Source organism: Apteryx mantelli, chromosome 5 (assembly GCF_036417845.1).
Source record: "Apteryx mantelli isolate bAptMan1 chromosome 5, bAptMan1.hap1, whole genome shotgun sequence".
Lineage (NCBI taxonomy): Eukaryota > Metazoa > Chordata > Aves > Apterygiformes > Apterygidae > Apteryx > Apteryx mantelli.
This window is the reverse complement of record NC_089982.1, coordinates 44,249,798-44,276,764: the sequence shown is the minus strand read 5'-3', so window position 1 is coordinate 44,276,764 and position 26,967 is coordinate 44,249,798. Positions and strand designations below refer to the sequence as shown.

The 26,967-nt window shown below is 36.7% G+C and overlaps 1 protein-coding gene across 3 annotated transcripts in view; it reads right to left on the bottom strand.

Annotated features, from left to right (window-relative positions):
• PALLD (palladin, cytoskeletal associated protein) overlaps positions 1–26,585 on the bottom strand; it is a 168,746-nt gene extending 142,161 nt beyond the window's left edge. Inside the window, exons 1-4 of one of the 3 annotated variants that reach the window (XM_013942177.2) lie at positions 26,493–26,585; positions 4,465–4,643; positions 1,715–1,781; positions 948–1,053 (exon numbers count right to left, since the gene is read on the bottom strand). In XM_013942177.2, coding sequence (XP_013797631.1) covers positions 948–1,053; positions 1,715–1,722 — 114 coding nt within the window. In that variant the 5' untranslated portion in view covers positions 1,723–1,781; positions 4,465–4,643; positions 26,493–26,585. Of the gene's footprint in view, positions 1–947; positions 1,054–1,714; positions 1,782–4,464; positions 4,644–26,492 lie in introns of those variants that run through there. The other 2 variants (XM_013942176.2, XM_067297892.1) reach the window with 2 other exon arrangements.
• Between the last annotated feature and the right edge of the window lie 382 nt (positions 26,586–26,967).

The following is a 26,967-nucleotide window of genomic DNA, read 5'->3' as shown; positions in this document are numbered from 1 at the left end:
ATGCTATGAAATGATAAGTATATTGGTTGGAATAATAATATGATCTGTGTATCTATGCAATGATATAAATTTGCAAATGTACAGCCTTATTATGGTGTTCTCATTATAGCACACGTTGAGTGACATCACTGTTTCACATCTGTTATATTTCTGAAACTGAAATGCAAGTTTTAAAGGTTTCTATACTCCCCATGAGAACTTTGTGCCCAACTCTCATTGCCTTGAAGTATTTTGTGTGTTTGACTCCTGTGAATATCATTCAAGTCAGTCTTTTGCACTGAAGCACTTCTGCATCTTCTGTTATTACATCCCTTAGACTGATGTAATAATAAATAAATCAGGGTACCTAAAAGTTTATCAAGGTTAACAAAAGGAAGGGAAAAGAAGTTACCCTTTACAGTCTAACAGAGATTTTTATTTTATTTATATTATATGAATTATACACAAAATCTGTGCAAGTCACCCAGAGAAGTTATAAAACTTTTTATAACCTTAAGAACATTGATTTTCTACATTTAAAGCTCAAGTCAGTAAAGTTTAACTTTCTCTAATAGGCCCAGAGAGATGACAGCAATATGATTCAAATAACAAGAGATAATAAAATTTAAAAGTTTGTTGCTAAAAGTATGTCATTAATATTGCAGGCAGTCTTATTATATTCTTTTGGAACTGTAATGAATCACTATCAAGTGATATCCTATGTTATTCTCAGCATCACCAGAACTGTCAGCTGCTCACATGCTGCAGTGATAAACACTGTGTAAGAATACATACACATATTTACTTTTATGCTCCATTCAACTATTCAATTTTTTTACTGTCATTCTTAACATAATAAGTTTAAAGTTCAGTAATATACTTCCACAAAATAACGGGTTAAAAAAAACCCTAATTTTGAAATCAAATTTAAAATACTCTTACTAATTTAAAAAATGGTGTCTGAATACCTGCTGACTGGGCACAGAGATAGGCTGAATAACAGCAGTGGTGACTCCTGACTTTGGTGTAGAAGATCCTATTGTTAAAGAAACAGAGGTGGTTTTCTTTTGGGCCCTGGTAAAAAAAAAACAAACAAATACTTTACAAGATCTGAAATGAGAATGTGTTAGTTTGTAACCAATATAAACCACCTTGTATCTTCTGCTTTTTCAATAATTTCATTTAAACTGGTGCTGATCATGATTTCATATTTGCATAACCATCTTATATTTTCATTTTGGATATAAGGCAAACATTATCAGCTGAAAATATCAGCACTGGAGGAAGCTTGAATGGAACACGGTCTTTGGCTAATTTACATTTTAATACCGTAATAAAAAGTACTGTTTTAAGATACAAACTGAAATGTATTTTGTTTCTTTAATTGTAGGCGTCTGCCTGATTTTTTTGCAGGAATAGGTCCGGGTGGTTACAAATGAAGACTGTATTAACTAAAAGTAACTGCTAAACATGAAAAATCTGTATCAACAAAAATGTTGTCAGAGTAGGGCCAGACTTCCTAAACGGAATAAGCACGTTAATAAAATTCACAGTCATAATACAACACATTTATATCACATTAGAGAAGGGGAAAAGCCAAGGACAAGACACACACATACATATTCTGCCCGGATGCTTATTCAGATCTAAAACTGCCAAAGATTTTCTGGGGTCCTGTATTAAGAATGGTTGCATAGTACATTTATATAGCACTGGTTCTACTTTGCACACTTACTGTGGCATAGCTCCAGATTTTGATTTGAAAATTAAACTTTCACTCTCTGAATCTGTGGAACTGGCACCTGGAAAAGAAAGTATGTTCAGTACTCTCATGTCCTTTTATTGATTTCTACTATGTTTAAATTCAAAAGAAAAAAACTTTGCTGCTTTCACATTTCACTTGAGCTGACTTGCAGTAGGGACCATTAGCAAAAGCATGGTAATACAGAGTTGAGAATTCTCTGTAAAAAACTACTGCAGCTTTTCTTACCTGATAAAACTTTATAACTATGAACTTTAGACAGTTACAGGAATCATAACCATGCTGATTTAATTGCAAACTGTTGTCCCTAGGTTCTTAGCTGCCCTCCCTCACACTGAAGCAAATACTACTACCACTGTACTGGAAATCTGTAATTTTATTGACTTAAATGTTAAAGATTTTTAAAATTTATTTTAGTATAGGAGTAGTCAATGAACTAACTGAAGGGAGTTGGTGGTGTAACAAAAAGAAAGGTAAGAAAATGGTAAGTGGTAAGATGTGGACATACATAGGAGAGTTTTACCAGAAGCTGTTTAAAGTGGGAATCATTAAGTATTTATACTACATAATATACTTTGCTTTCTGAACTGTCAGATAGTGATATTAATTTAAGATGCCTTGTATATCAGTGACGCTTATTAATGCCTGGGCATAAATGAAATGCCTAAAGGACTCTTGTGTCAGTGTGATTTTGAAGCTGTTTTTTTTCCTTTTCAGCAGGACTGTGAACTAATGAATAACATTATCATAAACCTGCACAAAAAGACAAATAGCTTTATCCTCCTTTCAGCTTAAGCAAACATATGGCATATTCACAGATAACTAATCTCCATCCTTAATTAAAAGCAACTCAGTATAACAAGACATCTGCAGACTAAATTTGTTACCCACTATCTCCACGGTTCAGACTACTTATATTGAACTATACATAACATTTACATACTGGTGTTTCCTGGCAGCGGAAGTTTTGATATAATGTGTGTTTGGAAATATCCTGAACTCACTTAAAGAAAAAAAAAAAAAAAGGTATTTATTCCCATTGTCCTAATTTTTCCAAATAGCAACCAGCACTTCATACAAAATTAACTCTAGGCATTTATGCAGTTCATATCAATCCTCTATGGATTTGTGCATAAATATACATAACTGTATTTGTGTATTTATAATCAAATCATAAGCAATATGCATAGTATTGTATAGACTGACTTCTGATGAAATAAAGCTTGGACTTGGCACCCATGTACCTTATTTATTTACAAAGTTTAGACTCTAAAAAACCAAGGAACAAGTAGCACAAAAAAGTTAAGAAGAGAGCAGCAATGCCAGGTGAACAAAACAGGTCTACATGAAAGCATTTCTCATAAGCAAAGGCTAACAAAGTATTGCATGGCTGTGACAGAAGCACAGAAGGAAGCACGAGGCATCAATGTCTGTACAAAACAGTGTTTGTATGGCAACCTGGTTTCCTTAAAGACCCGAGGGGAGGAGCCTAATAACAATTCTTACAGTTCTCTCAAGTTGCATGCCATAAAACTTCAAGACAACATTTCCACATGGTAAGACTTAGCCAGATCTCAGAAAATGAATTGTTTTAAGAGAGACACTCTCTCTTTCTAGCTATTTCTTTTTAGGGTTGTTTCTTTCTAGCTATTTCTTTTTTAGTGTTTTTTCTGTTATCATAATTTCACAGAGTATATAATTATATATCTGTACTATATCTGAGTATTTCTGAAATCATCCTTCCCCTGTAAAGAAAAATCTTACTAGAAATCAGAATAATCTTGGGGATTTTGCTAATATATCTCAATGCAGGATAACACAGTTCTGGGAATAAAAAACATAATGAAAGAATCCCCATAAATAATGCATATCTCTCATGATTTCACTAATGTACAGAGAAAAGTTTATTGCTTTGTTAATCCTAAGCTATTTAATCATTCTGGTATGGTATTATTCAAACTAATTTTTTCCAACTGTTTGTTATATTTATTTATGTTTTCAATTATTAAATGAATGTTAATGAGTTATGAATACAAAACCAGTAAAAGAATAAGTGTTGCCAAAAATGACTAAAAGATACATGAATTAAAATAAAAATCAGAATTCAGTTAATATAATCATGCCTAAAATATGGTCATCCACTTAAAAATTCCTTTAATTATTTTACTCATGGTCAAATCATTAACTTTCCTCAGAGAAAATAATACTTGAATTATGACTAATATTGAATTAAAGAAAGATTTAGACAATCACTAGCATTTGATTCTGGGCAAAACCAATATGATTGGGTCTTACCCTGACTTAAAATCAGTGTAGCAAACATGAAGAATTATAGATATGATTGTACTGGAAGGAAGTTCAGAGCTAAGACAGGGCTACACTGCTGTACTGAAAATTGTTATTGGCACCACCAGTCAACTCTTTGATTTACAGAGACTAGTTAATTGTATTACAGAAGCTCTGCTTGTTCCTCATTTTCCATTTTTGACCCTACTTCTACCTCAAATAAGTAGCATTCTGACCATTAATTTTTGGAACATTTGTTGAAATACCTGAATTAATATGATGCAGTGTTCAAAATGTATTGTATTAAAGGGAAGCAGAGAAATACCACCAAATGTCACCAAAACAAAGGTAATCCTAACATAGAAAACCCAAAGTAAATTTCAGCTTGGCTTTTTCTGTATGTGTTGAGTATCTTTTTATTTCACCTTTTTTCTTACCTTCAATGAATATTTCAGCAGATGTACTATCTGAACCAATGGAATTTGAAGCCAGACAAGTATAGCGTCCAGTATCGTCTTCAAAGGCTTCTGCTATAATTAGGGAATGAAGTCCTCCACTTCCAGAATGGATCTGAATGTCAGGGGAATTCTGCAGTTCTTTTCCTTCACAGAACCATCTGTAGCCCACACACATTTAAAAAGACAGGGGGGAAAAAAAAAAAAAAAAAAGGGTTGACTCAGGCCCATCACATTGAAGAAGACATTACATTTTGCTGCAAAAATCTAAATTGCTATTGAATCAGCACATGGTGCTTTTATGTGCATTATGGAATTTGCAAAGAAATAACTTGCTTGAATAAACTTTATTAAAAAGGTAGCAAGAAATTTCTGAATATTGAGTAAATTGTACCCACTGACATTTTAAATCTAATTATCCCCTGTCCTTTTTGGTGCAATTAATGCTTTCTGCTTTCTAGATGCTTATGTACTAGCTTGCTTTGACTACAGTCTAACTCATTTCAATTTAACTTGCTGCTTCCTTCCTCCTAGTGCTCAGAATGTTTGATTTTTGAGATACCAGTTCCCACTTTTTTCTAATTGATTCTATCCTATCAGCTAGTCCTATTCTTATAGGCTACTCTGTGATTTATCCTTATCTCTAGCAGCCCAGCAAGTGTGATCAGAAGATATTTCTTTTCTTTTCTTTTCTTTTCTTTTTTTCCCATGGCCACCATGCATTTCTGTGAGGCTGGCAGGTCAGTGAGCCACAAAAGGAAAATAGTTAGGGAAGAACCTTGCCTCCAGCCTCAAACTTTCACCATCTCCTGAAAACAAATTCTGCCGGATCTTCCAGAACTTGCTATTCCCACTCCAATCTCCCAAACTCACTCTGATCTCTACTGCTCTCCCCTGCCATCCCCTCATGCCATGATCCTGAGCTGTGCTCTTTTACTGAACTCAGATCTCTTTCTGCACTCCTTTCCTTCCAAGCCTACTCTGGCAGCACCACAAAATATGAACCTTGCTGTAGTGAGCATAAAGACAAAATGATTAATTTTCAACAGCAGGCTTCATAAATGGTCTTTCATTCTCCTTCACTTACAGACACTTCTAGTTTCCCAATGTAGTATAGAATTTTATAAAAATAAATAATATCACTGAGAATTTATCTCAAATTAAAAGACACTAAAAATATTTTTAAAGACTTAAAATTTGCCACCAAAAACATTTGATGATATTATTTATTATTATTTAGTCTGTATATGCTTCCAAGAGAACTTCTGCTGTTACAGCTGTTTTGCTCTCCTCCCCGCCCCCAGACAATAAAATAATCCCAAGGAGTTAGAAGAGCATGGAACACTGCAGGATGCCATACGTCATGCAATAACAACCAGTGCGGAGTCGCTATAGATGGACTGCCTCACTTCTCTTGCTTTTCTTTTAAATCAAGAACATATAATTAGCAGAAAGAAAAAATGTTACAGAACTTTTTTCTGACAGTATTAGATTGTAGAACTTGAAATTTCATGTTTATTTCAGAATGCAAAGTAAGAAATCCAACAGATTTACATGAGACAACTTTCCTTAATGACATTCAGAACTGTGGGCAAGTCCTCTGTGCTTCTGAAGAACAGAGCTTGTATTCCTGAAGGCTAAAAAATGTCGATAGTGGCATCAAAATCATATACAATTCTCTTCTGTAATTAAAAGACTAACGAGTTCTTTTTCTGTCTTCTATTGTGCCCAGAAAGTGCACACAGAAAGTATCATTTTTGCAAGGAACTAATAAATGTCCCTTTGTTTACTCACTAGACCCCTTTGGCCTACTTTTACAACTACTAGGCCCAGAGACAGATTTATTCTGTGAGCTCAGCAGCCAAAATTAACATTTCTGTTCCTCCTCTTCCCCTTCCTTCTACTCCGTGTCACAACTCCTCCCATCTCCTAGTGCGAGGACCTCTGCTACTATTTCTACTGATCAGACCATCAGCCTCAAACTCTGTGCAGCCTTTCCTAAGTTATATTTTAAACAATATCCATGAGAGGTTAATTCAACTTCTGGACAATCACATACAAAAGCCCATAATATGAGGAATGGAATCCTACTTAACCACTAGTCCTGTTCTTCTTTCCTTCCCAGAAACCTCCTGCAAGGGAAAACCTCTCCTCCACGCCTAATTATTTTCTGAGATAGATCCCCTCTTAATTTCATGCATGTTGTACAGGTTTCTACTGTCTCCCAAGTTCCATGTTCACAAAGTATTTAAGAAATTATGATAAGCATATAGTTATAAAGTAGAAAGATCCTTAATGTATTTTTGTCAGATGATGCTTAATAATCAAGCTGCTTTCTTAGGAGGGCAAGTTCTATATCGTTGCTTCATTCCTGCATATACACAGCTCGCCTCAAGTGACATCAGTGGGAGCTATTCCTCAACTCTTGTTGGAGTTGAGAATCATTACATGTTTGGTAAATCAGTGATTTACCACTGAAAACAAGTCCTGACCTGCTACATCAGACACTGTCTGACAGGGAGAAAAACACATTACTAAGCAATTCAATACAAAATTATCTCATCCATCATTAATGTGATATTTAATGAATGGGAAACAGGCTTGATGTTTGACTGCATTGCTTACAGTAGAAAGGAGAATTCACCATCCACACTAGGCAACAGCAGGGCTTTTTGAAATGAAGAACAGTGGAGTAGACATAGCTATATTCTCTTTTGCTTTCTAACTGCTTTTTTCTTTCTTGTTCAGCTACTTGTTGACAGAAAGTGAGGAGCAATTTATGTGAATTTCTTTTGGAGATTAAATAAAAATTAAAGTGAACGAGAAAATACTCAACAGAAATACTTTACTTGCAATTAACTTGCTAGTTTTCCAGTTCAGTTCACCAGAGTTTATGAAGAAAAAAATTGTCTGTCAGCTAATAAAACTAAATGAAGTATCTGCTGCCTGAAGATAGACCAAATTTCAGTTTTCCATCTTTTATACAGTTTGGACTATTATAAGGAACAAAATGATAATCAATAGACAGTGATATCTACAGGCCTCATCAGCCCTACTGCCATTACACATGGAATACTCATGGGAAGAGGAATTTCTGTTCCTAAGGACTGAAAAAGATTCAAAGACAAATCTTTGAAGCATTCTCTCTTTCTGGAGAGAGACCACCAAAGCAAACAACAAATCACTATCAAAGGGACATGGGCCCATACAAACCTGAAGGAGTCATGGCTAGACAGAGGAAAACAGACACAAAGAAAATCTTGCAGAAAATTCCAAGTTTATGCCAACTAGGACAGCATTAACTCATGTGCAGTCTATTCCAGCCTACTAATCCTCTTGGGATAAGAGGATTACTATTCAGGTGTGAGAAGGCAATAATAATGTTGCTTCTGGAAAGCCAAAAAACCCCAAACCAAAACAAAACCAGCAGACTCTGAGAGTAAACAAACCCATGGCAGTTGTTTTAAGGAAAAGAGAATTCCCATATAGAGATAGCTGGTATACATTAAAAAAAAGGGTCCGCTTCACAGGTTCTGGATACTGAATGGAAAAAAAGTAATCTACTCTTTTCTCTACCCCTTTGCTGTAAGTTCTTGATATTATATAAAGTGTATAGATAGAAACAAAACAGAGAGAGACCAACTGAAGGCCTTCCGTATGTGTGCACATATCAGCTCACAGAATGAGAAACCAAGAGTTCTAGCTTGCTTCCATGGCCTGCAGGCCATGCTGGCGTTCATGCAAATTTGTAGAGAAGCATCCCCTTGAACGAGCACAGAAAATGTTGTAATGATGGCAGAAGGCTGGCAAAAAGATCAAATAGGAGGAATATAGATTTCATGTAAGTGGAATGCATTTTATTAGTTATTAAGTATCTTACCAACTTTCACATCACACTGAATTTCTCTGCTCTTTGCTTCTTTCTTCCCCATTCTCCGTCCTGCATTTTTCTTCCTGCCTGCATTTCCACCCTACTACCCCTGATTTTTCCTTTTCTGCAACAATGCTTAGTTTCCACCTACACTGTATCCTTCATTTAATGTAGGTTAAAACAATAGCCATTAAGTATTTAATGCAGACACTGAAACACAATCACTGGGCTAGAAAGTCAATATTCCAAGAAGCAAATTAGAGGTATTTTGGCACCAGGTGAGAGGAACAATGGTTAAGATACTTGCTTTACATGCTGCAAAACCTAATTTGTTTTTCCTTTTGATACATTATTGTATGACAGCAAAACTTGATGAGCAAACAAAAAAGGACAGCCAGAGATGCCAGGTGAGAAGCAGTTTGCATATACTGACATTAAGTAGCAATTCATACAATTTGCCTTTCTTCCTCACTCTTCTTTTCTTTATATCCTGACAATCCTCCATGTATGGAAATACATACGAGCGTGTCTGGGATTTTTATGACTGTGAACAAAATATAAACAGAGCTGAACAGTACACTGACTGAGCGAACACCAGGGCCTTAAGAAAAACAGCTCAAGGTTCTCTCTAATGTATAATCCTGCTGGAACCTGTGTTTTCTGAAAGTCACTGAGGAATAGAGAGGCTTTCCTTTCTGCACACTCTTAAAAGTTAATTTAAAATGGCAGCTGAAGTGAAACTTAAAGACATAGCCTAAGGGAAGTATTATAATAGGGAACTCAGACCACTACAAATAGCGGAGAGAGATAAGTTGTAAATTAAAAAGTAATTTTATCCTTAGTGGTGTTAAGTATGTCCAGCAAGAAAAGTTAAAATGAAATACTCTAACATTCTTGTACTGGCAGAGTCAGTATTTCCATCATAATACTGTATAACTTCCATTTTGTAATTTCCCCATACAAGTTAAAAAGTCCAGCACTTCCCAACTGTAAACTGTTACTATTTTAGAAATGTTTTTAGTTTGATTTTAAAAAGAAATCATCTTCACCATATAAAAATTAGACTATGCTGCAGTAAATAAATCAATTTCAGATACTTACGTTAGTTGTGCATAGCTCAATTTTTGCACAACTAGTAATGCAATACTTTTATATATAATTTTCTTATTTGTATAGGTAATTCATAAAAGAGTTACAATGTACAATGTAGCAATGTACATACTTTAAATGTTTTTATTTTGAAAACTTAGAAGAAAATCAGATCTGAATAGAGATGCTGAAAATCTGGTGCTTTCCCTGAATCTCCAGTTGAGGAGGTTCAAAAATGCCTTTAACATGCTGAAAACCACAGAAGCCATTTAATAAAAAACGCATAGTATTACAAATGGGTCTGCTGCTTATACAGACTGTAACTGATTCTTCAGGTGTTGCAAATGATCTCAAAGCTCTCACTGATTTCAGTAAGGGCTTCACACAGAGCTGAGTAAATTGCAAGATTATGTACTCAGGGATCAATACCATCTTCCCAGAAGAGTATAAAAGGGCCAGAGGAATAGCAAAATGGCTGCATTTCCATGACATAGCTCAAGATCTTAGCCTGCCATTCCGCTCCCTCCAAAGTCAGGCTGTGCATCACTCTTTTTGCAAGGACTCAAGGAGGAGAGGGGAAAGAAGCTACAGATGTGACCAGTTGAGCCCTGGGCTCCAAAGTTCCCACAAGAAGTGGGCATTGGCATCTATTGCTGTTTGCAGGCTGCAGTAGCTCCACAGATCATCTTTAGCTTATTCCTGTCAAGAGGAAAATTCCTTTCCTCCTTTCTTGTGTAGGTTTTCCAAGTCTCTTTCTGTTAGCTTTTCTTGTGGGACAAGGCTCTGCTTAACTTACTCATTTTGGCTGTAGCTGTCTAGTCCGTTGATGTTGATACCACATGAGATATTTAGTGAAGAGATCCTATCCCTGGGGAAATCAACTGTGAAGCTAGCCTGAGTTTCTGACAGCTCCAAACCAGATATTCAGAGCTACAGCAGAGACAGCCTGTAGTTGGGATTGTTCCCTCCGGGTACGGCAATGTTCCACAGCCTTATTACCCACGCGCAGCTAACGACAAGAGAAAAACAGCAGTGCCCGACCAGATTAAAAACTAATTGGTCTGTCTTAAAATCACAGGTTTTGCACAAAAGCTCTTAAAATATTTTAGATTGTATCTTGTTTCTGTCTTCATAATTCTAGACCTCACTTTGCAGTTTTGAAGTACAGAATCTTTTTAAAAATGTATTTATGCTGAAGGGTTTTTTAATTACCTGCCTGATAGAGATATTCACACAAGACAATGCAAAATTGAGACAAGAACTGACTACATTGAGAACACAAATATTTTACCAAAAATGTCTTTAACTTGACAATACATTGTCTTTTAGAGAACACACTTTATTTCATATTTTAGCTTAAGAGAATTTTAAATTTTTATTTGCTTGCCAGTTACCTTTGCTTGTTCTACATTCTCTCACTTTCAATGTAGCATAATACTACTGATTTCAAATCTGCTATTAATTATTTTTATGCACAATCAGAATTTATGCCACAAGTGCTTCCCTCTGGAGTTACTGAATTTGCTGAAATTTATTCTTATTACAAATTCACCACTGATGCAGCTATTTCATATTACTTTCGCCCTTTCTGCTTTACTGCAGCTTTTTGTTACAAGTTATTTTTAACGGAGCCCCTTAGTCAAAACAGTTGTGCACATCATAATACAAACCAAAGGAATGAAGATATTTGGAACTATGACTACATCTCTCAGTAATTCTCTATTGAATTAAAGATTCAGGACAAGCTTGTCCTGAAATATAAATCTTTTATATTTCCTTCCCTCCCCCCACTTTTTTTTTTTTTTTTTACAGGGATGCTTACACTTCTGTTTAGATTCAGACATGTCTTTTCTTTCTGAAAGTCTTAAAGATGTGGCCTTGGTGTGGGAGAAGCATAAACAATAATTTAAATAGATAAATTTGGGGGGGGGTTCTATTTCACATAATTTGACTCTGTACTATGGAAAACGATTGAGAAGAATCAGTCAGTAATGCCAAACTGTTCTACTTCAGTAAACTTTCATTAGGATAAATTGCATGTCTCTGTGTTAATCCTATATTCTCATAAAAGTCTAGATGATGCGCATGATTTCATGCAATAACGGAATATCTGAACTAAAAAAGAAAACTAAAAAGAAAAAAATGGCAAAATGGTAATTTAAAGAACAAAACTGTATTATATTCCATGATAACAATGAAAAAATTAATGCTAAATTTTTCTTTATAAAAAACAGAGATAATATACCACATAGAAAGGAAAACAGAATATTTGTGATTAATAAACAGGTTGTGCAAGACATGAAGGTAATGTTCATGCCTAGATACTCACTTCTTGCAGGAGTAACTTTTTACTGGAAAAATATTAACTTCAAAGTTTAACAGAAGAATAATTTAAACTTGAAAAATGACAAATATCTAGCAACTTTCTTGTTGATGAACCTGCTTCAAAGTCTCGGAGGTACATTTATGACTAAACAGGCTAAAGAAATGGGGAAGTGACTCTTACCATCTGATCTTATTATGGGTTGCAGCAAATGATATTTCGTACTTCAGGTATACACACGTATCCAGTGGTATCCAAAGGTGATACCACACTTCAGGCAATCCAGTTTCATCATGCAGAACAGAAGGCATCTGTGCAGATTTATTTATTTAGTAACAATAGGAAGGAGATAGTCTTTTTTTAATTGACCAAGAAAGCAGAAAATATTAAAGAAAGTGCCTGGACAGCAACTTCTTCTTCATATAGGCAATAAAGGAATGCCGAAGAGTATGTTGTGTAACTCATCTTCCATTTCTGAAGACCAAAGTTTAAATCCTACTTCATACCAGTTTGATTTATCTTTGATATTGTCCTTATTTGTGTCCATCACCAAACCACAAAGTAGTTTATTACTCTTGATTTTAACTGGATGGCTTCTGAAGACAAACGCATTGAGCAGTTGTCGGTATAACACATAGATTTGACAGAACAGTCTGAGAAACCTTACACAGAATTTACCCTTCTATATTTGGACACAAACCAGTGGTATAAATATGTCATTTTCCGAAGCAGCAATTTAAGTGACAAATAGACTTGGATAAATAATTCAGTTCCTTCCAGGTTTGGGTAATCATCAGATCATCGAAAAGAGAAAACACTGTACTGCAAACAACCTCTCACAACAAGCCTGCTGACTATTTGCCACATATACAGCTAGTCACTTAAAAGTAACAATTCTTTCGCATTTCACTGAGTAACTTCTATAACTAGTGAGTTTATGCATATATAAGTTTATAAATTATGAGTGCAAGTTCATATATGTAAATAAAAACAGATGAATGAACAGGAAGCTAACCTCAGAAACATATAAAAAACCTGAACAATTTTATGCCATTTAATGTACTAAGGTTTTCACACTATTTGTAAGAGAAACATTTTCAAGAACTGTTGAACTCACAGTTTTCAAATAATGAGGTACTGTATTACATATTAATTTAAAAAGATTCTTTATAGTCATAATTGTCTTCAGTTTTACCTTATTGCACAACAGGTGATCAACAATATTTAAAGTAATAGTTTTCCAACTTAATTACTTGTTAGATAGTTTCTTAACACTTTACTGCTTTCTGGTGCATCACTTTATATCCAGTATCCTCAAGTCTATAGGAGGATATATTATATATTGTACATTGATATTATATATATACACACTACATAATCATCTAAGTGACTAGGCTTGAGTTCCTGACACATATATGGGTACTCCTGTACTTTATAATTCACTTACACATCTCAGATACAAATTCTACTGAAAATGGGACAGAATGTTGCAGGTGGATCCTTTTTTCAAAGTATACAAGATGCATTATAACATGGAAGAATAAAATCCTTCTGAAGTACATGGCTGGCTTTTGAGATGAGGTGCAGACTGTGAAAGGATGACTAGAGTTTCTTTGCGGGTGCCTAAGAAATAACTTTCCCGTCCCATCAGGAGGTTAGCCAGGCTGAGGAAGGATAAATCAGAATAACCAAAGGGATAACTAGTACTTTCCTCAAAAGTCAAAGTAGGGCATCTTCCTGCACAACTTAGTCAAAAGACTTCTTTGCTCTACTACAGTTACAGCTCTGTATTTCAGTAATGAAAGCAGCCACTCAGCAACTCTGATGGCTGCGCTTGACAATAATTTTTTCACGTTCTCTTCACAGGGTGAAACTGGAATAAATTTCATTCAGAACCAAGCCAGTATTGCCTGACAACAAAATATCTTCAACTCCAAATTCGTAGCTGTTAAAGGCCAAGATTGAATTGATTAAATTATTTTTCTCAAAAATGAGCCCCCCAAATTTTAATCATCAAAGCATACAAATTTCAGAAAAAAAAAAGAAGAGAGATTGCACTGGAAATACCAGCAAGCCACAATGACCCCACAGTTATTAAAAAAATAAAAATCTCAAATTACAGCACTTACTTATGTTTGGAAAGAGGTGGTTTGTTTCATGAATAACCCATAAAACCATCTGCAGCCTACCAGGGTTTCAGAGATTAAAAAAACAACCCCCCAAAAAAACAAATGAAAAGAGCAGGAAAATAGATACAGAAAAAGAATGTTCATGCAGCTGTTTTTAGGTACATATACCTGGATTTCAGAATGGTTTATGCTGAAAACTGTAGGTGCTATGAGCCATAAATGAGAGGAAGAACGAAGCAAAGTATAAGCTCAAATTAGAAAAGCCAGCAGCTTACAACTAACAAGATGTGCAACTTCATTTCATTCTATAACATTCTATGCATCTTTCTCATTTTGTCTTTTTAGATTTCATATTTCTCTGGAAGCTCTGTTTCTTTGTGAGATAACTTATATATTTTGAACCCTATTGCAATATAGGCAGTAGCATGCCTCCAATGCTAATAAACATGCAAGCTGCTTCCATGTATCAAAGAACAAAGACAAAATGATTTATAGATGTGGAGAATGAGAAACTGCAGTCACAAAAGGGGCAGAACTGCATGGTCAGCTATTCCCAAGCTAAAATTATTTTAAGTGGTTATATGCCTATCCATCTCTCTATATATATGATTTTTAATGTAATTCAGGTTTAAATAATTACCACATATAAGCCCTCATTTTCCACACTTTCATACTCTCAGATGATCACCACAGAACTGTGAAACACTCTATGCAGATTTTGGCACTGAACACAAGAAAAAAGCAAGCACCTGAAACATGCAGTTTTTGCAGTTAACTAGTTACTGCATAGGAACCCCTATAGTTTTATGGCATGAACTTCCAGACAGAGCAGTAATTTCTTTCTTTCTGACAGGTAATTAAATTGAATGTTTTTGTACAACTTCCTTCTTGGGCCTGGAACATCTTACCCTGAAGTCAAAGTGTGGTAGACATTATCTGCGTTTCAGATTGTTCCACTAATTCATTTTTCAGTATGTCAAGCAGCCCCCTTCTGCTTGTGTCTGTTGTTGTGCCAGCAGAAATTGATTTATTTGCTGTTTTGTTACATGAGATTATCATCTCTTTCCAAAAAATCAGAATATTAGATTTCTAAAGTAGAACTGCTGCTCCATGTTTTTCACCCTATAGCTAAAAGATTCTCTTCCTCTCTCTCCAAAATGGATTCTAAAGATGAACCAGGAAGCTCTGCCTGTTTTATTTTCCATAGATCTTTCTTAAATGTTTGTTTAAAGGAAGTTATGGTAAGATATTCCATACATTTTAAAAAGCACTCTTCAAATGCAATCAGCCCTGTTTGAGAGCCAGAAGTGGGGGAAGCATCTTACAACAGAGTTACAGTTCAGCGCTTCAGAAGAAGCGCACAAGCATACAGTATTAGAAATAATATTCTCACTTTCACATGGTCTGTTCTCAGTCTCAGAGAATGCTGCAAGAGCCAACTACTACTATGTCTCATTTTATTCCATCCTTCCCTCCCCTCATCCATTTTTCCATTCTATTAGGTTAGATGTATTTTGAGTAAGAACATTCATCAAAACTGTTCGCAACATCTAAGCGCAATGAATATGAACATTGGACTACCTGGTAACAACAGTCTAGACAGGGTCAAATGGTTCAAAACAACAGTTCTCTCTCATCTACTATCCACATGGCCAGATGCACAGTGCATGTTCATGTGTCTGAGGTAGCCTAGTGAAACAGTCCTCTGAAGAAACCTTTCTGACATAGGCTTTTCAACTAATTTCACAAATAGCAAGCTCAATCAATAGGACTTTGAGCACTGAAACAGTAATTAGATAATTAGATTAGATAATTAGATATGTGTTATTAATTGAGAAACAGAGGTGAAGAAGCACTTTGTTACCCCAGACATGTAAGGGCCAGGTCAGAACTCAGGTCCCCCTGCCTTAACCCTAAGACCACCTTCCACGCCCCGACTAGGCTCTCTAGAATATAATTAGACTCTAACCTTCCATTACCAGATACACTGTTAGCCATAAAATTATCTTTCAGTCTTTAAAAAGCCAGCACACCTGAATGAATAGACCAATGTGAGTTCTATACAGTACTGCATGTCAATAAAGTATTGGAGTTTCATTCTTCAGGATCTATTCACTTATTGTCATGGAAGGGCTTTATGCAGCTGATTTCTGTTAACTCTGAGTGCTGTTATGCAAGTAGGTCTCTTATGCATTGACTAAATAATTGTAACTGTTTACTTAAATTGCAGATACCATCACTCGACTTATGTAGACCTAGGCTTACATCAAGTTGCTACTACTAGTATTTGATATGAAATTAATGTGATTACAGAAGGGAAGAAAGAAAATAAAAGCTGCAAAGACTTTTACAACAGGTTAAAACCAAAAATATTTAACAGTCTCATGTGAAGTGTTGGACATTTTTCAGATATTAAGAACTGTTAAGGCTTGTAGAATTAACATGATTGCATGCCTAGCTAAAATGGAATGCATATCTTCTATAACCCAAATGTAGTGCATAATAGAGCTATCCATTATAACTGTATAGTCCTTTGATCAGAAAAGGATTTTGAACTAGCATACTGTAATTATTTTGCTCATATCGGGAAGGGAACTTCTTACAGAACTGCCAGGTATAATATTCCAGTGGAATAATGTTTTATACTGTGAGGGTGGAAGTGTAAAGAGTTATGAGGATAAAATTGCATTTACATAGTTTCAGTTCTGGACATAAGGTACATTTGCATTTAATATGGTTTAGTTAGAGGCGAGTTCATGGCTGACCAATTACAGATGAGGAAAGAGGCAGTAATGCTTCTTTTCAAAACCACAGTAGTTAGAAGAGGAAGAAGCTGAGAAATATTTTAGACCAATCATTCTGGTTCACAAAAAATCCTAAAACATTGAATCATGAACCCTAAAAAACTCACAAATCAGCTAGCAGTAAAAAGAAACCCACATCCACAGTACGTAATCTAATTCGTACTGAATATACAGGATTGGCAGCTGTGGCATGTGGTGCCTTGCAGGCTTACCTTCAAAACTGGTAGGCATCTTGCTAGAGTTACAAAGTACACAAAACTATGAAATAAACTATGATGACATTTATTTCAGTTGCCATGCTTTTTATAGGCACAATTAAATGATGCTTACGGAAGACATTTTATCTACATTATTGTAGCTGAATAGCAAAGCCCTTTTATTTGCATCTGCAATATTAGATAAAGCAGACTGGATTAAGTAGAAAATGAGGCCCTACATATCCAACACATAAATGTTTCATTCTTACATGCATACTGTTCCTACCATCATTTCCCTTCTTTTTCTATAGGTTGCTTCCCAGCCAGAGCAAGTAAATATAACTTTGTTGATCAGAAGATAAAATATTTGATTCCGGCAGGTCAGGTCAGCAACTCAGCAGCTGAGAACAAAGGAAGAAGGCTGTCGGCAGTTCTGCCAGAGCCTTGCATTAAACATGGCAGCAGTCACACTCCCTCGGTGAAGGTCAGCCTGCAGAGACTGGCACCATTGTGCAGAGAATCTCAGGATGTGGAGAACAAGCACCTCAGCACCTCACTGACCACAGTTTTCAGTACTAGATGCAGGCCTTGAATTTCTGGGATGCCAAAGAAGAAAACTTTTATCACTGAAGCATTCAAGATTATGATGGCCCGTATTCTGAAAGTTGCAGGGATGTTGATGATAATCCATGCAGAATATTATATATTAATGAATAAAGGCAGAAAAGATAACAACACTGATCTATTCACCTGTATCTTGGCTGCAAACATGCAGCCAAAGCATGACTACATCTGCCTCATGCATTTGCAGACAACAAAAGCAGCAATCACACAGAAAGGATGGTTTGGCTGAAGTTAGTGGCATGTGGCTTAAAGCTCTATATAATGATTTCTGTTAATGGCCATCACAGTTCTCCTCTGTTAGGCATAAAAGTCTTCACTGACATGCCCTTAGGACCATCAGGAAAACAAAATGCGTAAAAGCTATTATAAAAGTCATCCAATCAAATACACACACTGTAGCTCAGTATCGGTATACCCAACATTCTACTAAGTGTTCAAATTATTTGTGCATGTGAGATTCTTCACAGATGTGAGTGATGCTACAAAAAGCCCTTTTAAATAACAGATAGCAGAATGAAATACATTTACAGTTTAGCGGAAAAAAAAAAGTGATATATCTAACAGAATATGTACTAGCACAGGATTTTATTCTAGTCACAAGGAAATCTGCTTTCCTTAAATTAAGAAATTAAAATCACTAGTCACAGACAAGCCTACTCCATTCAGCGTATCAGTAAATTACTTCTACAGATAGAAAGAACTCTAGGCTGAGAAGGGTTACTCTTTCAAATGCTAATCAGAATTATTAATTTGTAGCTTAATGACACCGAATGAGCTTTGACTAGTAGACTTTTCTAAATGGAGATAAACATACCTCTGAGAGAGTTTTCACTGTATCTGATGAAGATTCAAAAACCTAGCTTTGAAGAAGTTTGCTGTAAATTTTGTTGGCTGAGCTTTCCTCCTAAACGTAAGCCAAGATTTCTTAGTTCTTCCACCTGAACTCCAGCTTTATTAATGGCATAACTGTTTCTCTTTTCACTCAATATATACATTTAGTGTAAAAGGTTTTTTAAAATTTAGTGTAAAATGTTTCAAATGTATTTAAAAAATATACTATCAGCACCATGGCTCACCCAGACTTATCACTCTAACTACAAAAATATGATTTGGTTGCTGCCCAGGATAACAAGCATGTGATGTGGGTTGGAAACTTGCATAAATTAAGCAGGCATGCTATATTTCAGAAAGATAACTATTAGCATATAAAGCAAATATTACTACACCCCCAGGATTCCATGTCTGCATGCCTTATGATGAAGGACTATCATTCATATTGATCTATCAGATTGCTTTGGATAAACACATGTCCATTCACTATCTGAATAAGGAAAAACTTATTTTCACTATTGATCTAAAAAAAAAAAAAATTATACAGCCCTGGGAATGAAAAAGAAATAAGGGCTGAGAGATACAGTGGAAAATTTTGAGGCTTCGATACCTAATGATGTATACAGACAAAATCTCAGAAAAAAATTCAAGTGCCTTGGTGATTTCAAAAAATTTCTCTAGTTATTTCTTACGTTCTGGTCCTTGATTTTTTTTTTAATCAACAATTTCCTAATATTTCCTTGTTTGTAAATGAAATTGGAACAGGGACTACTCTGCTGTTTCTGGTTTGGACAGTTTTCCTGTTTGAATATTTTTCTTTAGCAGTGCCTGAAACAGTAAGCAGCAGCAGAAATTCGGACCATTCCAGTTCAATTTTAATTTAAAATATTGGTCCTTTTATACATTGCAGTGTTTAAATGTTAATTATTTTGAACTTTTTCTTTATTTTCCATGTTTGCTTGACATCACAGAAGCAAATAAAAATTAAATAGTCAAGGCCCAATAATAATTCAGCTAATTTTAACTATTTGGAAACAGATAAAAAAAAATGTTAAATTTTGTTCTTAACCTATGTCTGCAGTCCTTCTTGAATATGTTGAAGTCTCCTTCATCCGTACAGCTAATTCTTGCTATATCTTATAGTCATGCTGGCATACATTCTTAAAGTTGTAATTCAGATTTAGTGGCATTGACTGCTTTCTTTATATAGAGACAACTGGAAAATGCTCACAGAACTATTTAAAGAGACACTGAGAAAAGAAAATTGTTAAAACTAGAGCTGATGTGTCTTTTAAAATCGTTGAATTACAGCCAACCATCTAAACTTTGCTTTCTTTCAATAATAGATGAATATCTAGAAGAGCCAGAGAACTCAGACACTATGCAAACCCACACTAGTAACAGTAACAAGTCAAGTAATTTCTGTGCCTACTGGTCTGGACTGAAACAGGAAGTTTTCTGAATTTATCTGTAACATTAACTAGCAAAACAGTACATCAGCAATACTGATTATACCTGTTCCAATTCATAACATAGTATTACCGAATACATTTTTCACAGTTGCTGGTTAAAGAAAAGGCTTGATCTCTATGTAACAGCTGCCATCTTTACAAGCACCTGTATTTTTCTTGGATATGCTCTTTTCCTATACCCCACCTTGGGGGTAGGTACAATGAGAGGCATAGTAAAAAGTCACCCGTTAAAAGAGCTGAAAGTCAAGGCTTTGACTCTCTGATAATGTTTGTGATTTCCTAGATCAGATTTAGACTGGGTTATATAAAAGGGTCTAGCTGAAACAGCAGCCCAGAGGAAGGGGAAGGTGGGGAAGGAAAATCGCCTGTCTTTGGAACCTGCCTTGGTTCTCCCACTCTCCGTCCTGGACCCCTCCCAAGGTACACGGCCATTCCCTCAGCACGCTTACCTGCTGCATCCCTGTACAGACATTCCACAGCATGGCAAAACACCACTTACTTATGCAAATAGATACCTGTCATCCAGGTTAACCCCTGCACTGCTGCACACTTCAAAATCCACAAGACACTCTTTAGGGGAGAACTACATTCACCGCCTGAGCCTGCCCTGAGGACTATGCCTCACCTTCACCTAACAGCGGTGATTAACCGAGAGCTACCTGTTCAGCGCCTGCTGAGTATGGTTATAGCACCTTTACCCACTCTCACTGACTGCAAGACACAGCATGGCTCTCGCTTGAGACCTTGGTTCCAGACAAGCTTAATCCATGGTTGCCAGGTGACAGTACGGTACGATTCAAAAGCACGTGTGCCCCATTGCTCTGCGTGCTCTAGTCACGACCTGCGTAGCTCTGGCCAGCACCTGCTTGCCTCCAGACAGTCTTCGCTTCCAAGATTCCCGCCACCTACTAACATACACTGGCCTAGACCACCAGGTCTCGAAGCATGCCATGTGTATTTTTCACAACCACTATGAAAACAGCAATATGAAACAACATGAAAAGTAGTTTTTACTGGGAAATAAAATATTCCCTATGAATCCAACAGGCTCAGGGTCAGTGCTCAAGCCTCCTTAAAGGTCCACTCCTTACTTCGATGACTGGAATTTATACATACTTGCTGTGGCCCATGTAAATCCTAGAATTACCTAATCCTTATTTCCAGCCCTTTCCATCATGCCTCTTTCTACTATTTGGAAAACGGACAAAAGAAAAGGGATCTACTTTACATATGAGCAGTGCAACACAGATGGCATCAACGTTACAGTCAGAAAAGTCATATAAGGAGTCATAAAGTTTGGCAAGAATGACAAATGTCCATTTAATTACAGATTAACTCCTCAATTAATATCTATATAACCTTAACAGGCCTATCAAAAACTGCCCTAGAGCTGTCCCAAAGAACAGAATGTTCCTGTGTTTAGATGGAGACCCAAGGATCAGAGCAACCACCTACTACTCCCAACTATACCAGGCAGCAAAATCTTAACAACTCTGCTTCACTCTACTTGTAAAGCACTGAGAAGCCCTGGAAGTTTACGCCTGTGAAATACTTCAGGCAGAAGATGCTCTTTACGGGGCACCATAAAGGTCATGCCACTGTTTTATCCATGCTACAATTAATAATGTTTAGTTATAATGCCAAATGAACAGCTACAGACAAGTCAATTCAGGTTGTTTTTTACATATTTCATATACATTAACACAGTAAAACTGAACATTGACACAGTAACATTCAGAGAGAGGAATTTCAAGGTGTTGTAGTATACATTTTGACCTCTGATTAATACTCACAGCAGTTATTCAGAAATACTAATGGCTTTCCCATATGCATTGTGTACTTCAAAGTTATAACAAACTGCAAGTTTTAAATGTTTACGCTGTAGTTTATATGTGGCAGATACTAACTAAACAGTGATTTATGGGCTCTGATTAAAGGTTAGGAGTTTTGTGGGTTTTTTAAGTTAAAAACAAAGTTCACACGTGTCCTGGCAATTAGAGAGGGCGAGGTAATACTGAGCAAGAAACTAGTTCAAAAGGATGTATGCAGCTATATGACTGATTATTCTCTTTTTCAATATCAGCAAGCTAAATTTACTATCCCAGTGCTTAAAGACAGCAAAAAGGATATAATTGTTGTTTACTGGATTTGCTGTTGTAGAATACTACTCTTATATTACTCCTAGATAAATTATTGTGTATACTGAACTACTGTAAGAACTGTTCTTCGTATTTACTTCATCTTCCAACCAGAGGCAAGAATAAACAGTATTTTTCAATGTTGTAGCTTTTAATCTATTTTCCAAATTTGAAAATACATGGATTTGTTTTCCCATTTAGAAAGCATCTATTCAAAAAACATCTATTGTCTAAAATTCGCACCCTAAGGAGAGTGCTATGTAATGGTCACACTTACAGGAAGACTCAGGAAAGCAGTGGTTTCACTGGTAGAGGACAACAGCCAGAGGCTGAGCGTACCTCCAAAGAAAGCAGCGAGCACAGTCAGGCCCCCGAGGCAGAGCTCATTCAAAGCAGGGGCTTTGTGAGCAGCAGCATTCTGCTGACAGCACTCAATGGGCAATGACAGTCTTGCATCAAGTGCTGTGCATCAGTTTAGGGGAGGAAATGGTATAACTGAGAAGAAAGTACTATAAGAATATTGAGGGAGGAAGAAGACTTGATGAAGAGTTTAACTGTTTCAGAATCAACAGCATGCATAAAAAGAGTATAAATCTATAAAGCACCTAAAATACAGGTTACTACAATTTCATTCTCAGATTAGAGATAAACTTTATTTTAGTTAATTACAACAGACACCACTGAGGGAGATTAAGGATGTCAAAATTTTCCTCAAATTAGCCATATCCTCAAAATGGGAAGTTTGGAATTGAGACATAGAAAAAGTCTTTGTGGTTTATTTCATTTTTGTGGTTGTTTTTTAACAATGTAAGCAAAGTAAATTCAAGTAAGTAAATTCAAGTTACCATAGCCATAATTAATTATTTTCTCTTGCACATCAGACTAAAGTTAATTTACTACTGGAATTTAATATACATCATGTTTACAAATAAAGGGAAAACTACACTAATTATGTTCACTTAAACATACACTTAAATGCTTAATTAAACAGAGTTTTCCCTCTGCTCAAGGGCAGCCCCAAAGGCTCACTTTGAAAGCACACAATGAAACTGTGTACAGTCAAAGAGGACATTGTCCTTCCATTTTACTTTTCATACTTTCCGTTATTCATTTGGAACAGAACATATTTTGTGATTTACGACAGGGAGATCTTCCCTCGTCCCTCTCCCTCTCTCTCAAAACAGGTCACCAATTCCCCTGCAACATCCAAAAGAATTCCTGAGATACATTTACTCACATGTAAGAGAGAAGCATGTTTGTATTCTGTGCGAGTATTCAAAGAAGCCATCTCTCCTTTTATTTAAAGGAACATTAAAAACTATTTGCTTTAAGCCTGACCTTACCCTTAAATGCCATTATCCCAACTCTTAGCCTCTAGGCAATTAAAAAGAAAAAAAAAATCATTTGAGTACATCCAGCCAACAATTTTCATGTTAAAAAAAGTGCAAGTTGGAGCCATGTGGTCTCAATCAGGCAGTAAAAAACCCTCTGTATTTTCTTAAATGCGCAACTGCAGTATGCCCATAACCTCTCTTTTAAATCATCTTAACCAGATCTGAATCACTCTCACCACAAATGATTCGGTGGCCCTGGAATGTGCTGGGGTAGACAGAGTCGCTCTGCAATGGACATTGGGACATTTCCCACTTCCCCAGTGTTAAGAGTTTAGGCTGCAGCAAAGAAAAAGAAGTTCTTTAGAAGGTTAAAGCCAAGACAAAAAGTGACATCACAGTTCAATCATTCAGGGGGAAAAAAAAAAAAAAGCAACTACTGCCTAATAAATCAGTGCTATGTGCCACAAACCACAGTGAGCCAACACAGCCAAAGAACAGCTTGTCTTGCTGAAGCAAACACGGATACCTCAGGCAGCTGGCAGGCGCATGTTTAATTGTATTCACAGAGAACCATTGTATCCATTAAGCTAGCCAGACTCTGAGAAGTTGATCAATTAAAAAAGCAGAATAACCATGATTTCAGTAACAATCTGAGCTTCCCTTTACATTGCACTGCCATGTTTCTTACTACGGACTACCACAACTTTTAGCATAGATAAGAATGTATATGGCACTGTCTTTACAAGTTCATAAGCAGATCATTTAGGATCAAAGCCTGTGACATACTTGCACTACCCGGATGAATGCTGCTTCTCCACTGTTCCATTGGAGTCAGTAGGAACTGTAGGCACTTGGCACCCTGCTGGCTTTCTGGGCATATCTCAAAAGGAATCCCTAAATATTATTTACTTCTAAAGTTAATAATAGAGGAAGGGGAATGGAATGCACTGGGGGCTCCTGCAAGTCAAGTTTAAGCAGCAAATAAGCAAGCCATGCTTACCTAGCTACAAGTTTTTTAAATGTCACTTCCTCTTTAAAAGCTTGAAAGATTTCTTTCAGTCTTAATAGAATTACCTCAAAAAACAAGTTAAACATGTGGCCAAAGTGATGTGCATCTTAAACAGAAATGGGCCAGAGCCAAGACATTTGGATCCAGATATTAACTTTCTCATAGTTCAAGGATGTTGGAATCCAGGGTTTTTGGTTCAGGCCCATCTCTGGTGTATAAGTGCTGAACTCAACATTCATCGCCAAACCTCACAGTCAGTACAAAATACGCTTTAATATATCAAAGTAGGAAAAACAATGTAAAGATGTCAGATTTTTCCACCACATCAATGAGAAAAGATGACATTATAGCACCCACGTAAATTGTGAAACTGAAAGCAACTGCTGAGGAAACCTGACATGGTGCCATCAGCAGGGGGGAGCCCAACTCTTCCAACTATTCCAATTTTAGCTCTGAAAAAGAATCTTTGCTAGTCCTAGTGTGCAATTCTATTCCAGTGAATAACTTGCCATAAATAGAGCTAGTAACAGCTATACAGAGAAGACGTGCCTTAGTGCAACGCAAACAAAATTTGTACTAGACATCACTACCCTCCTGACATATTGTACACTATTCTGCTGAGCATTATTTTGCAGTCATTCCATAGGTACAGAATTTAGTAGACCGTTTTTACCAATTACCATACCACGAAAATTACTTTTCCAAATGAAGGGTGAAAACCAGAATGGGAGAGCTTTGGTTACAAGTTCTGAATCGAAAAAAACCCAAAGTTACAGACCTCAGATCAGTTAATTGCCTGTGCTTGCTGCCCTTTGCACAATCACCCATTTGCTCACTCAGCATATTTTTCATGTGACTAGATTCACCTTGGCAAATCTCTGATAAGCCAGCATTAAATAAGGTGGTAGGGGGGAGGGACTGCTTGCCTCTCAATACAAAATGTTGGAATAACTGCTTGAAGTAGTTAAAGGAGACAAAGTTAAAGGGGAGGGAAAGGAAAGCTTTCCTCTTTTTAGGTTCATTATCCTAGGGGGTTTTTTTGTTTTGTTTTGTTTTTTAGTACGTAAGTACATTCCATTTTCTGGCCTTTTCCCCTTCCTCAAATTTATTATATATTTGAACCTTTGAATTTCAAGGCTTTCTTATTTATCACTTTGTTAAGATAACCCATCTAGCAAGACATAACAGCATGCTGATAGCAATGCTTATCAGTAGCTTTAAGACAAATGGGTTCCTACAGTGAATTTCTTTTGACAGCTAGATGGCATTTCTGAAAGCAAGGCAGTTGGATTAACCTGCCGTTGTACTGATCATTGCAAAACTTCCTAAAGACAGCACGGGGAGAGGAAAAAAAGTCCTTGTAACAAAGCTGTACGCTCCTTTACGCTAGCAAACTTAGCAGACAGCCGTGTTAATGCTTTTATAAAGCAAGAACAGCCACACCACTATTGGAAGAAAACCAAGTTTCTTTTTGCAGTTCCTGTCCTCTCCATGATAGTCATTTACCCAAGTATACACTGTTTTCCCCCGTACATTAGCTTTCACTTGTATGTCCCCAAACTGTAGACTTGCAAAGGCTTTTTATTTTTAAAAAACGATTCACTTGGCTCATAGGATAAAGGTGGGTTGGGGGGGGGGGCTTTGAATGAATGCAAGTCATTTAAAAGGAGTCTATTTCTGGTTTCTATAAACTAAACAGTCTTAGGAAACATCTCATCCCCTTTCACTCCCTCATCCTCCCTGAACTTTAGTTCTGTTCGTATCCTCTGTGATGAAAAATCTTTACTTGCCTGGTTCAGCTCTTACACTTAAAAGAAATGGGTTACACTGCCAGTAAAAGTTACTCTATTCTACACACAATTCAAAAGTAATCAGATCTGTAGAAAAACCAACAACGAAGCCATCTGGAAAGTTTTGCAGAATTGTACAGCTACTTAGGAATTTGGCTGAAATCTATACATTCTTGTAGTGCTTTTCGGGAAGGTAGAGATCAGGAAGATTTTACTGCCAGGCACTGTTCTGAGAGCACTATAGCTGAGCGCACACAGTATGATTCACTCACATGCTTCTCCCCCTTCTTCTTCTTCTTCTTCTTCCTCCTCCTCCTCCTCCCCCCCCCCCCATAGTAAAATGGCTAAGGCACCTTATTGTCTCTTGCATCTTTATACATACTTAATGCTGGCACTTACCGTTGTGGAACAGATGGACCCCCACCCCCTACAAGGAAGCTGATAACTGATGATCTCGGGTCCTTTATTCGTTGGCTCTCCCAGCTCCTAGCTTCGCTGCTCTACATTCAGGCTAGTCTGCAGGAGCAGAGAGGAAGTCAATAGACGAGGAGCTGCCCAAGTCGCAGGCACTGGCGAGCAGCAGTGAGAACGCTCTCCACGGCGCTGCCCGGCTGCAGGAACAAAGCCTGCTGGCAAGGGGGAAGCCGCGCTCAGTCCTCTGGCTTCAGTCCAACTGTTGCTCTTGCTTCAGAGTATGTGAGAGTGTTTGCATGAGCTTGTAATGCATGTAAGAGAAGGGGGCTGGAGAAAAAAGAGGGTGTGTGTAAGGGGAGGAATGCTAGTCATATCCAAAAATAACATGAAGGAAGTACCGTGGTGATCTGTCTCCCCTCCTTCTCCCCCCTTATCACATGTGCGGGGAGTATCTCGACCC